This window comes from Oculina patagonica, unplaced genomic scaffold (assembly GCF_052425735.1).
Source record: "Oculina patagonica isolate OP01 unplaced genomic scaffold, crgOcupat unplaced227, whole genome shotgun sequence".
Taxonomy (NCBI): domain Eukaryota; kingdom Metazoa; phylum Cnidaria; class Anthozoa; order Scleractinia; family Oculinidae; genus Oculina; species Oculina patagonica.
Window position 1 is genome coordinate 1 of NW_027558067.1, and position 13,703 is coordinate 13,703.

Sequence of the window (13,703 nt, forward strand, 5' to 3'; positions counted from 1 at the left end):
TGCCCTGCACCCCCCCCCCCCCCTTGTAGGATACATAATGAATGCAGCCTTAACGTTTTACAGCAGTGTTAATGTCAGTTGAAAAGCACCTCCTCCTATCTTTTAAAGCAAGCAGATATATGTCAGAAAAAAGGATACAGTCAACTCTCTCTTAACGGACACCTGTATAAGACGGACACCTCCATAAGACGGACACCTGGTTATGGTCCCTTCCGTTTTTCAGTCATTTTACTGTAAGAAAACTCTCTGTAAGACGAACACCTCTCTTAGACGGACAACGGACACTTTGAAACCGCCAACGGACAGGCACTTAAAGTTATTTTTTCGTGAATAATACTTCAAAACTTGTTATCGACATATAGCATAGCAGGTCAACGCCTTTAGAATACCAAATTTACCAAAACCAATCCGCTAAAACGCATTACTTCTCTGCTTAAACTTGTAGATTTAGTTTTCTACTTACAGTATCACCGTTTGCTATTAACTGAACAAGTCGAATCTCTGATATTTTTTTGTTCCACTTTATAGGTTTTGCTAACGTAAGCGACTAAAACAGACGTGTATTCGTAGTGCATAGCCGTTTAGCTTTATCGTCTCAAAATTTCTGGTGTCACGTTACCTCGACTCTCTATAAGGCGGACACCTCTATAAGACGGACAGTTGGGGCCGGTCCCGACGGTGTCCGTCTTAAAGAGAGATTTGACTGTATTCAGAGAATTTGGTATCAAGTTCGAGAGACTGTAATCGAGGAGAACTTTTTTACATCAAGACAATACCACTTGTAGATGTTGCTTTTTAAAGTATTTCCTGACATTTATCAGTTTTCTTCAGTGTAATGATACGGTAAGGTAAAATACTTAAAAAGCCGATCACTCTTTTTGAACACTTGGTGATAAAGGTTTTATCATAATCGTAATAACTTTTATTTAGCTTAAACTAGGATTTTCCAGTCTACTAGAAAAGCGCAATTCAATTGCACTCTTGGCTTCCGTTTTGTCTGTAAGGTCTACACTTTCAGTTACTTTCAAGTGTAGCAGCTTCAGCAATGCCCGTCTGAATCTTTCGCTATGAAGACTGTACAAAAATGGATTCACTGTTGAGTTCAAGCAAACCAAAACAATGCAAGCCTTATACGCAGTAGAGCCGTATTAGAAGCCAAAGTAGGAAATAACATAGGTGACCGTGTCAGGCAAAAGGCAAACTCCATGAAGAACTGTGACAATCAACAAAAGCTTGGTGACTTTTTTTCTTCGCTGTTGCAGCACTACATGAGTTGAACTTGAATTACTTTTACGGCTCCAAAGCCTTTGAAATTACTCGACCATAGAGAACAGCCATTAACGTAAACGGGAGGGCAAAGTCAAAGACAAAAGTCAACAATGTGTAAGCTCTGGCATAGCGAATGTCAGGCCATTCTTCAGTGCAAATGTTACTTTGAGTGCTATACTTCATCACTGTAATTGGAGGGATCTCGGATACGATCGCGACTAACCAACTCGCTAAGATTCCAAGGCGAAGGCCATGTCAGCAACGGCGAGATTTACCAAGAGATAGTTCATTGGAATCTTCATTGATTTGGTCCGAAGTACAACAACACAAACCAAAGTATTCCATATCAGGTTTACCACTACAAGGATAGAAAAAAATTTTAATGAGAATAATGTCTGTTTGAGACATCGTGTCAAAGTTCCTCGCAGATAACGTGATAAAGAACAATAATACTGCAGTTTTCCCTTCAGCCTTTCACTTGCTGCTGTAGAACGTCTTTCACGAAAATGCGAGCACAGTTGCGGATTTCACTTTCAGGAACTAAAAAGGAAAATAGTTTCTTGTTGTGAAGTCACAAGATAAAACGGAATAGTCCATTTTACAGTTGTCTGCTCAGTGACCTGGCCTTTGAATGGAAGTGAGGCTGGAGGTGACCTTGTTTTGATACAGACCTCACTGCTTTTGTTGTGTTAATCATGTTGTTTTGATACAAACTAGTTTGCTTTTACATAATAAAGCAGAGAGGTTTGTATCAATGCAAGGTCACCTCCAGCCTCACTACCATTCAAAGGCCAGGTCACTTGGCAGGCAACTGTAAAATGGACTATTAGCTCCCCTGTTATTGTTTAATTCAAATATTGGCTGCATGCATTCACCTTCCTTTCTTTGGCTTGAAAAAATTCATAAAAACTAGACGAAATTAGAAGCTGAGCATTGTAAACATTTGACAAACGATCAAAAGTTTTAGCGGTTTGTTTTGGCAATAATATTATTATAATAACCATGATAATATATAAAGCGCTATTCAGCTTATCTTCTATAGCGCTTTACAATCATAATGTTAAAATAGAAACTAAACTCTAAAAATACCTAACTAAATTAAATCAACAGAGCTTAACACTGTATCAATACATTGAGAAAATAAAGTTATAAAAGTCAAAAGTCTAAAAACTAGAAATACCATGAAAAATTAACAGAACTTAAAAATATCATTATTCTAGAAAATGAAAATCATGCTACCGAATGATCGGTCGCAGCATGAGCGAAAAGAAGTGTATTTTCTACTAGTAATTCGTATTTAACGGTAAACTCGGCTTAATTAATACACTTTACAGCGGTACATGTTGGAGTAAAATTTGGAATTGGTTACATCATTACTAGAGATGAATGCATCATTCAATATGAGAAATCCCAAAAGGTTTCTATTTTTTACTATTATATTAAGACTATGTGAGTTGTTTTATTTAATTTTAAAAGTTACAGAACGGGCTTATAATGAACAGGAATGTTATAACGATTTGCAAAGAAAAGTAAAATTAAAAAGCCGTGATGCATGGTGAAAAGAAGTTAATACTGGAACTAGCTGGAGGAAATAATGAATTGAGTAGATCGAACTATCCGTTGCTCGCTTAGTTTTCTTACTTCAGCTTTAGAAGTAAGGCGAGTCTTCTTGCAAGCCGCAATCAAACGGCAGACCCCGGCAAAATAACTAACGATTAACACTCTAAATACAGATATGTCGTGTGATATAGGCTTTCATTTCAAACAAGGAAAAACTTTCCCCTCTATCAGCCTAGTACTTTGATTTGTCTTTTTTTCATTTTTTGCTGCTGATAAGAATTTAAAAGAAAAAACAGCTGATATCCTAAGATCAATCTAAATAAGAGACGCTTAAACTCATTTATCCTAAGAGACCAATTATATGGCGCATTTCAGCCCAGGGAGCAGGCTGGAATTGGGTTGAAAAAAAAATCAAAATGGCGTCGAGGAAGCGCCTTGTAAAATGGGCGCATTGCCTTTCTCGCAATTTGTCCTTTTGTTGGCCCTCAATTTAATTTCCAATTTTTTTGGATGGACGCAGCCTGCAAGATGATGGAACTCAGCGGAACCGTCTCAGGGCCGCCATTTTGTTTCGAAAACACATCACTCTGCATGCCCAAGCTCGCTTTTGATAATATTCTCGTTCCCAGAGCCCACATCCCCCCTAGACCAGCCATCGCGGGCTTTGGGAACGATAATGTTTTAGTAATGAATACGATTACGTAAGTTTTATCAGCCATGCCAGTTTTCCTGGAATTTTTCCGCCCGGTACCGATTGAAACTCTCGTCATTTAATCGCAAACCTCTTTAAGAAGATTTGCCGTCTGGAAGCCGAGCTCCAATCCAAGCCTGGCTAACCGGGTTAAAATTTCAGCCTCTTAGATTTTCTTTTTGGGGTGCGAGCCTTCTTCTATTGCTGTGTGGGAACAGAATGGAGTAAGGTTATGACCGCCGTAGACTTTCTCAAAGTCCTTCGATGCGCGGTTTAGCTCAAACACCCGCCATTCGTCATCTTACATAGAAAGTCACCCAGTCAATATTTATAGCCGAAGTTTGATTTCTATCCCAGAGTTAAGGTTCCACCTTCAGTTAAATGTTCAAAGATAATATTTTTAATGGGTAAAGATGCCTACCACTTACATCGGAACAGTTATTAGAACAAAAATCTGCGAAATACCCGTGACATAGTCCCTTTAACCAGCTGATCCACCGTGGAAAAGCATCAGCGTAGTACGTGAGCTTTATTCCGTAGAATCATGTTATTGCCAACACGTACCGCTAAAACGTTTGATCGTACGCCAAATATTTACAACGCTCAGCTCCTAATTTCCTTTCGTTCTTTCGAATTCTGAGAGAATTTGAAAGAGCAAAACAAAATTAGAAAGAAAGCCATATGAAACAGCCATTATTTGAATTAAATAATACTGCTAGGTAAGCTAATTTCATTTCACAATCCCATGTTCACAACAAGCATCTTGTTACCGGCTTTTAATCCCCCAAAAAAGTTAAACTTTACCGAAAAACAAGCTTGAATATTTCTCTTTCCCGTTCTGACACTTTGCCGAAAATTTTCGTGAGTTCGTGATAGGGATTTACAAGGGTATGAGACATTTTCGACTGAATTTGTTTCTTAAAGGCCATAGTATCCGTTGGAACTTGAAATAAAATTCTGAGATCATATGAGATTTCACGCAACGGACTGTCATGCGCAGTGTTTGTTTCAGAAATTTACTTCCGTTAGACGTATAAGCGCCAGTCTTAACGATTTGTTTCAGTTTAAGTCCCTAGTGCAAGGCTAAAGGGACAACTGCAACCTTTTTATTCTTTATTTCGTTACTACAGCGAGGGAGTCAGACACGATGTCCCAAACAGAAATTATCCTCATGATAATTTTCTCTATCCTTGTAGTCGTTAACCTGATAGGGAATACGTTGGTTTGTGTTGTTGTGCTTCGGACCAAATCCTTGAAGATTCCAATGAACTATCTCTTGGTAAATCTCGCCGCCGCTGACATGGCCTTCGCCTTCTTAGTATCGCCACAGTACATTTTTCTTCCGTTCTTTCAGCACCCTGGTCCCCCACTGGGCGACTTTCTGTGTAAGATGGCGACTGGCGGGTGTTTGAAATGGATCGGAACAGCAGCTGCCGTTTTAACACTGGTATTAATCGCTTTGGAGCGCTATTACTCCGTTCTGTTCCCACACAGCAACAAAAGAAGGCTCACACTTAAGAAAGCAAAACTTGGAATCTTTGCGAGTTGGTTAGCAGCGACCGTATCCGAGATCCCACCAATTATAGTGATGAAGTACAGCACCCAACGTAACATTTGCACTGAAGAATGGCCTGACATTCGCTATGCCAGAGCTTACACATTGTTCACTTTTGTCTTTGACTTCGCCCTCCCATTTATCATGATGGCTGTTCTCTATGGTAAAGTAATTCATAGGCTTTGGAGCCGTGATAATTCAAGTTCAACTCATGTAGTGCTACTACAGCAAAGAAAGAAAGTCACCAAGCTTCTTGTAATTGTCACAGTTCTTCACGGAGTTTGTCTTTTGCCAAACACTGTCACCTATGTCCTTTCCTACTTTGGCTCAATATACGGCTCTTCTGCGTATAAGGCTGGAATTGTATTGGTTTGCTTGAACTCAACAGTGAATCCATTTTTGTACAGTCTTCACAGCGAAAGATTCAGACGGGCATTGCTGAAGCTGTTACACTGGAAAGTAACTGAAAGTGTTGACCTTACAGACAAAACGAAAACTAAGAGTGCAATTGAGTTGCGCTCTTCGAGTAGACTGGGAAATCCTAGTTTAAGCTGAATAAAAGTCATGCACTTTAATATGATTATGATAAAACCTTTATCATCCAGCTTTCAAAAAGAGTAAATGGCTTTTTTTAGTTTAAGCTTGTCTATTTTAGCATAATGATTGTAAAGCGCTATGAAAGATAAGCTAAATCTCTTAGTTCCTTGCCCCCTGGTGGGGGATAGGGCCGGGATAAGCTAAATAGCGCTATATAAATTATCATGGTTATTATAATATTATCGCCAAAACAAATTAAACCGCTAAAACGTTTGATCATTTGTCAAATGTTTAAAATGCTCAGCTTCTAATTTCGTCTGGCTTTATGAAAGTTCTCAAGCCAAAGAAAGGAAGGTGAATGCATGCAGCCAATATTTGAATTAAACAATAACAGGGAAGCTAATTCCGTTTTATCTTGTGACTTCAAAACAAGGAACTATTTTCCTTTTTTATTTCCTAAAAGTGAAATCCGCAACTCAAACCATTGCTCGCATCTTCTTGAAAGAAGTACTACAACAGCAAGTAAAAGGCTGAAGGGAAAACTACAGCTTTATTGTTCTTTATCCCGTTAACTGAGAGGAGCTCAGACACGATGTCCCAAACAGACACTATTCTCATGGTAATTTTCTCTATCCTTGTGGTGGTAACCCTGATAGGCAATACCCTTGTTTGCGTTGTTGTGCTTCGGACCAAATCATTGAAGATTTCAATGAACTACCTCTTGGTAAATCTAGCCGTTGCTGACATGGCCTTCGCCTTCTTTGTATCGCCACAATACATTTTTCGTCCGCTGTTTCAGCACCCTGGTCCCCCACTGGGCGACTTTCTATGTAAAGTGGCGACTAGCGGGAGTTTGAGCTGGATTGGAACAGCTGCTGCCGTCTTTACTCTGGTTTTGATTGCATTTGAGCGCTATTACTCTATTTTGTTCCCACACAGCAACAAAAGAAGGCACACCGGCTCAAGAAAGCAAAACTTGGAATCTTAGTGAGTTGGTTTGCCTCGATAGTATCCGAGATCCCTCCAATTACAATGATGAAGTATAGCACACAACGTAACATTTGCACTGAAGAATGGCCTGACATGCGCTATGCCAGAGCTTATACGTTGTTCACTTTTGCCTTCGACTTCGCCCTTCTAATTATCATGATGGCTGTTCTCTATGGTAAAGTCATTCAGAGGCTTTGGAGCCGTAATACGAATACAAATTCAACTCATGTAGTGCTGCTGCAGCAGAGGAAGAAAGTCACCAAGCTTCCTTTGATTGTCACAGTTCTTCACAGATTTGGTCTTTTGCCAAACACTGTCACCTATGTCCTTTCCTACTTTGGCTCAATATACGGCTCTACTGCGTATAAGGCTGGCATTGCTTTAGTATGCTTGAACTCAACAGTAAATCCATTTTTGTACAGTCTTCAAAGTGAAAGGTTTAGACGGGCATTGCTGAAGCTGTTACACTGGAAAGTAACTGAAAGTGTAGACCTTACAGACAAAACGAAAGCCAAGAGTGCAGTTGAATTGCGTTCTTCGAGCAGACTGGAAAATTCTTCTTTAGGCTAAATAGACTGTCTAAATAAAAGTCATGTACTTTAAAACAATTATCAGGATAAAAGCCTTAATAAACCGAGTTTCGGAAAAGAGTGATCGGCTTGTTAAGTATTTTACCTTAATACACTGTGCACAAAGAGATACTTAAAAATACATTTAACTATATTAAAGTGGTATTTTCTTGTTGTTTTTGTTTTCATTCGGAGAAACCAGCATTTTTTTTGTTACTCTGTAAATCGAAATTTAAATAAAGTTGATCGATCGATTGTATTGTCTTGATGTAAAAAAAGGTTCCCGTCACTAACCGTCTCTATAACTTGATTACCAGAGCCACAATTTAAATAATCATTTAGGTAGTATTGTAGCACTCCTTTATTTGGCCTGAATTTTGCTTGAAATGTTGAACAGGGCCAAGAAGGGTGGAGCTATTGTCAAAATTAAAAAATTGGTGATTCAAGTTCTGCCAAATCCTGGTTCAAACTAGCGACATAACGACATAAAGAAAAGTTTAGTTCTTTCTTTTTCATGTCGTTATGCTTATGTTCCAACTATGTCATGTTAAGTTGTTCACACTGGTTACATAAAACATCAACGCGAGGTGTTTTTGCATTTGCGTGACCTTGCCGTTATGTCGCTAGCGGACAGACCTCAGTGAGCGTTCGATACGTCACAACGAAAAAGAACATGACTTTTTAAAATTTTATTCCTGGAAAACAGCATACATGAGACATTTGGGGAAGGGGGGGGGGGGGGGGGGGGGGAGCTGGGGCTTTGAAATCTTAATTTAGCAACGCAAGAAATAAGGGTATGTCAGAGCATTGTTGGCCACAAGCCGACCTAAACTACACTTTATCAATCCGACAGAAACCTTATTACAGTCTTGTCCATTTTGTGGATGCTCTATCCGTACTCCTTTACGGCGTCCTAGCATGTTTTTGTTCGTTGTCGTTTTTACTGCTTTGAGTCTGCCGTTCAGGGGTGGGATGTTGTTTAAATTTAAGATAATTATATTACGACAGAATTGTCAAAATACCAGTTGACTTTTTTTTCTCCGAAAGTGCTTGTTGTTCTCAGAACTATTTTTCTTTTGAGCCCAACATCATTTTCGTTACTTATTTACTTTATCTTTTAATTTCTTTTACAAAATGTTTCCTATGTGAAAATAAATTTCACGATTCTTTGACATGAGATAAAAATAAATGAAACAGAATCTGAAACACGACGCTTCGAGCACTGTCCCTAAACTGCAAACGATGATAATGTAAACCTAAACGTTTTGAGCCTTGATTTCAGCATACAAATTCTCCTTACTGGTCATAATATAATATTTCTTAAAAACTTATACATGTACGAAAATCTTACAATTAGTACAAATTGCATTTGGGTAACAGTGGCTTAATCAGTGGATTCATTTAGGTTAGGAGCATGGATGGATGGCCCTTAATGAAACTCCTCTGCTTTAATCTTGTGACTACAGTAAAACCCGCGTGTAAGAACCTAGGGATTCAAGAACCTTCTGGCAGAAATTTGCTTATTTAATACCCCAAAATATAAGAACCTGTTTAGCCAAACAAATTCCAACAGGTTCTTTTATATGTGGGGTTTAACTATTTAACTTATATATAATTTTTTACCAAAAACCAAAAAGGTGATGTTATAGACCCTTTGCATAAATGGCGCCCAAATTTGCATATCAATACTTAGTACATCCTTAGCCTCATGTGGATGTTTTTGGACAAAGGATTTTTTACGTGAATGTGAGGCTTAGAATGTATATGAATTGTTATTCAAATGAAGACGCCATTTATGCAAAGGGTCTATATACAGTACTGTTTTATTGATCAATTAATGTTGTTGGACTTTTGGCAACATGGGTACATTTTAAATATTTATAATGAAGAACAGCCCAGATTTTACACTTTTTTCTGATAATCAACAACAATGTCTACTCTGTAGAAATTAAGAACCTAATTAAGAGCCTACTTATCCTAAACTGTTATTAATTACCCCAAGTACAAGAACCTGTTTTGCCAAACTCTGAAAAAAGTAGGTTCTTACACGCGGGTTTTTACTGTAACCTAAATGTGATTCACACTGTGTTGGTATTTTGCTGAGATATTGCATGTTGGTCACTACACTAAAGAATTAAAGTGTGCATGATTGACACCTAATTTCTCCTTACAATACCAATACATTATCAAGCAGACAAGTGATGAGAATTAAGAAAATCATCAACTAAAGTAAAGTGATTGTCTTGATGTAACAGTAAATTCTCAAAGCCAACATTAATGGGAATTTGCAAGGAGAATTTGTAATTTGAATTAAGGACTGAACTGGGTAACAAAACTTATTTTAACTCTTCAGTAGTAAGTGTAATAAGCTGCTTACTTAATCATAGCATACAACTGCTTGATCTCCTTTTTGTAAGTGTTTTCAGTCACACATGGTGTCTCTAACACCATAGGGATACCATTAAACCTTGGGTCTCTCATTAAGCGCCTGAATGCCTCAACTCCAATCTTTCCCTTGCCAATATTTTCATGTCTGTCTAGATGACATCCCAGTCCTCCCTTGGAGTCATTCAAGTGAACTCCCCGAAGATACTTGAAACCAACAATGGTTTCAAACTCATCCATCATTTTTGTGAAGCCTTTCTCTGAAGCAATGTCATACCCAGCGGCAAAGGCATGACATGTGTCCAGGCAAACGCCCACTCGGGACTTGTCCTGTACACGGTCAATTATGTCTCGCAATTCTTCAAATTTGCCACCAATCTGTTGAAATACAGATATTGAAGCAGTTATTGAATGCAACAAATACATATAAACATACATGTACAAAGAGTGTCAAAATCAATGCTATTGTTCACCTCAATATTGGTGTAACTTTCTGCCTACATGTAATTAGTATACAAACAAAACTAACCATTTTAATGAAATTCGAATATCCATACACATTAAATCAAGATAATAAAAAAATATTTATTTTACAATGCACAAAGTAGTTTACAAATTTAAAATACGAAAATTCTCCTGAAGCATGTTTAAGTAATCATGAAATAACTTTGTCAAGCTCTTGGCAATTTTACATCATACAAAATAAGTGGCCCATCACTGCCATCAGGCTGGAGATTATCCTGGTTTCCTTAACATAAAGCAACTAGGAGTATTTCTACTCCCCTGGATGAGATGCTAGTCTATTGCAGGGTTATCCCCCTGTATAAGATTGACCAGTACCCATTTATACACTTGGGTGGAGAGTTCTAGGCACTGTGACAGTAAAGTGTCTTGCCTAAGAACACAATGCAGTGCCCCGGCCAGGCCGCTTGATCCGGAGTCCAGCTCACTAACCATTAGGCCACTGCACCTCACTCCTTTTCATTGCAGTTCACTTTTATTGTTACTTAATTGTCTTGACAATTTTACATTAGGAAATTAATTCAGTTATGATTTTACTACATGATAAAGATGGATCAAATCACTTATTACAGTTGATCTCATAGGCAGTGGACTCTGGGCCTCACTCTGTAATTATAGGGTGTATTCTACAATATGACTGCTTTTCATGCATGTGACTTGAAATGTCCTTTCCCTAGAGTAGGAATTACATGTTGTGGTTAAGAATCTTTGGTTTAGACTTTTTTAAACCAGTTTGATTTTGAAATTAAAATTATTTACTGTTTTCCGGGATCTTTTCCGAGGTTAAGAATATTTAAAATTCGACGTTTCGATCAGTTTCACTGATCTTCTTCAGGCTGTTGTTAAAATGACAATATGGCGGACTGTTTCTCATGTTCAGCTCGGTAACCGCGCCAATAAATCGTGACTATTACACGACGTATGTGAAAAAAGGTGGGAAAATGTAACGAGGTCTGTCAAGTAATTTTACATTTGTGATACTTCACTGGCTGTTATAGTCTCCCTCACGATCGAAGGAGTTCAGGATTGGCTTCCACGTTTCAACATGGTCAAAACTGTTCAGGACTGTCATTCCGTGATGCTTCTGTTGCAGTGATTCAATCCCTTCAAGAACTTTCCTTTGTCTCAACCCCCTCTCTGTTGCTACGATTTTTGCGTTTGTCCAGTCAATACTTCTCTGGCACTCAATACTGTGTCGTGCCAGGCCTCCATCTTCTTTGCCCATTCGTCTTTCGGCCGATAGAGTGTTTCCTTTTTGAAGGTCTTCATTTGTTAATCTGACTTTGTCCATGTGTTCTTTCTTTCGTGTTTTGAACAAGCGCCATGTTTCTCCTACGTACATTGAATTCTGGCAGGTACACGGAATCTTATATACAACACCTTTCTGCTTTTCGCCAAGGGGCTCTTGACATGTACATTTAATCTCTTTGATCTTTCTTCCAGGCTTGAAAGCAACTCGAAAAGAGTGTTGGTTAGCAGTTCTCCTGAACCGCTCAGACAACCCTTTTAAATATGGTATGGTCACGGTTCCACGACTTTCCTGTTCTTCCTGTTCTTTCTTGTCTGTCTGTTGATGTCTTTGCTCCATAAACCTTCTCACGGTCTCTCTGGGATACCCATTCGCTACAAACACGTCTTCGATGTTGTTCAATTCTTCTGCCAGGTGTTTTTCATCACATAAGGCTCTCGCTCTGTCAGTAAAACCTTTAAGTTACCAGTTACCGAGCTGAACATGAGAAACAGTCCGCCATATTGTCATTTTAACAACAGCCTGAAGAAGATCAGTGAAACTGATCGAAACGTTGAATTTTAAATATTCTTAACCTCGGAAAAGATCCCGGAAAACAGTAAATAATTTTAATTTCTTAAGATGAGAGGTGAAAGTTTCAGAAACAGGAGTTTGATTTTGGTTTTTCATTATCTCAAATTTATTATCATAATCTGAATAATCTGAAACTAAGGGAAATATAGCTAAAACTAGTTTGAAAAATTTTAAACCAAATATAAAATTTAAACCACAACATATAGATTTAGTAAATAAGAGGAAATCCGCCAGGACTTCGAGTAGTTATTGGACAAAATTATGTACCAAGACTATTTACACCTGATTGCAAGCTTTTGTGTTACTGCTTCAAATATCTTATCGAAAGAAATCTTTTCTAACAACACCAAACATCCCAAACTAATTTCGAAGTTCCACTGAATTCCCATGAATCGCTTAAAAGATGTGAGCTTTTGCCAATAGCTTATGAACTTTGAATATCATTTTCTCAGACTCTGATAAGAAATTGTTGTACCAGAATTATTTCCACCTTATTGCAAACATTTTGTTACTGCTTCAAATATCTTATCAAAAGAAATCTTTTCTAACAACACCAAACATCGAAAGCAATTTTTGAAGTTAGTTCCGCTGAATTCCACTGAATCGCTTAAGACGAATTTCCAAAATGGCTACAAGTGAGATTTTGCCTATATCTTGTGAACTTTGAAATTCATTTTCTCAGACTCTGATAAGAAATTGTTGTTGGTGTTATCACGGATAATTACTTACATCTTTACCTTTTATTAAGGGTAGGAAATATTTAGGATTTAAATTATTCTGGTACTTGATTTTTGTCCAACTTTAATAAATATTACTCGACTTCCTAGTGGATTCCGTCATAAACCCCTTTTGTGGCTTGCTGGTTTACTGGAATATAATGCCCTTGGCTGAAAGATTGTGCGATTGTAAGAAGCAAAGCTTTGAGGGCCAGTACACCAGCAAGCCAGAATTAAAGGAGTTTGTTTGTTTTATTACCCTCCAATTGATTTCTACAATGCACTTTATGGGTAAAAAGGGAAAAAACAGCCTTCACTAATTATGACGGCATAATTGTCATGTTGAGTGAAATAAATGCAAGTTGATAGAGCTTATTTTCACTCAGTCACACATGGCCAGCATCTAAGTAAATTAATTGGAACAAAAATGAGCATTTACAAAACAAAAGACTTCAATTCCCACAGAATTGGCTTGGTACATCAACATGGCTGCCGTTTCATTGTTTTCGAACACCAATTTGGCCGCCATGACATGTGAAAATGCTCTATTGGTAATATGGCAACAGATATCAAATTGGACAGGTACCTTATTCTTACTAATTTTCGCGAGTACTAATTTCCGCGATTTTCGCGCGAAAAAAGCATTGCGTGAAATTTAAACACGCAAAAATAAATACCACATTTTATATCAAAACAATAACTTTAGGAACTGCAACTTACTATCCTTGTTTTTGACTATCACCCTTCCTCTGATAACTGTTTCCATTAGCTAGTAAATCGGCCAAGACCTCTTAAAGGACAGTCACCTGTGTTTTTCCTTTGCAAACTCCTTGACAAGTTCCTTAGTCTTTTTTTTTTTCATACACAAAACACTGACAAAATCGCAAAATTTAATAGACTTTGCTCTAATTTTTATTATAATCGCGAAAATTAATACTCGCGAAATTCGGCTCTGGAATTTTCACGAAATTAGGTACGCGCAAAAATTAGTAAGAATAGGTATATTGTCTGACAACCATCATCCAATTCTGTACCTAATGATATGCTTTGTCCAATGATAGTGCCCAGAAATAAGTCAGTCAGGGGT

At 37.9% G+C, this 13,703-nt stretch overlaps 1 protein-coding gene and 3 pseudogenes across 1 annotated transcript; 2 read left to right on the plus strand and 2 right to left on the minus strand.

The window, feature by feature from the left end:
• Positions 1–926: 926 nt before the first annotated feature.
• Positions 927–1,524, minus strand: LOC144640269 (galanin receptor type 1-like; annotated as a pseudogene).
• A 3,093-nt stretch (positions 1,525–4,617) lies between these two features.
• LOC144640271 (QRFP-like peptide receptor) lies at positions 4,618–5,879 on the plus strand. The gene has a single exon (XM_078499457.1). The coding sequence runs from the start codon at positions 4,668–4,670 to the stop codon at positions 5,628–5,630; it is 963 nt and encodes a 320-aa protein (XP_078355583.1). The 5' UTR covers positions 4,618–4,667; the 3' UTR covers positions 5,631–5,879.
• Positions 5,880–6,122: 243 nt separating this feature from the next.
• Positions 6,123–7,330, plus strand: LOC144640272 (galanin receptor type 1-like; annotated as a pseudogene).
• Positions 7,331–7,864: 534 nt separating this feature from the next.
• LOC144640270 (putative endonuclease 4 pseudogene) lies at positions 7,865–9,982 on the minus strand (annotated as a pseudogene).
• Between the last annotated feature and the right edge of the window lie 3,721 nt (positions 9,983–13,703).

Excerpts from the sequence above, each read along its gene's own strand:
- LOC144640271 (XM_078499457.1), top strand. The coding sequence starts at position 4,668 with ATGTCCCAAACAGAAATTATCCTCATGATAATTTTCTCTATCCTTGTA.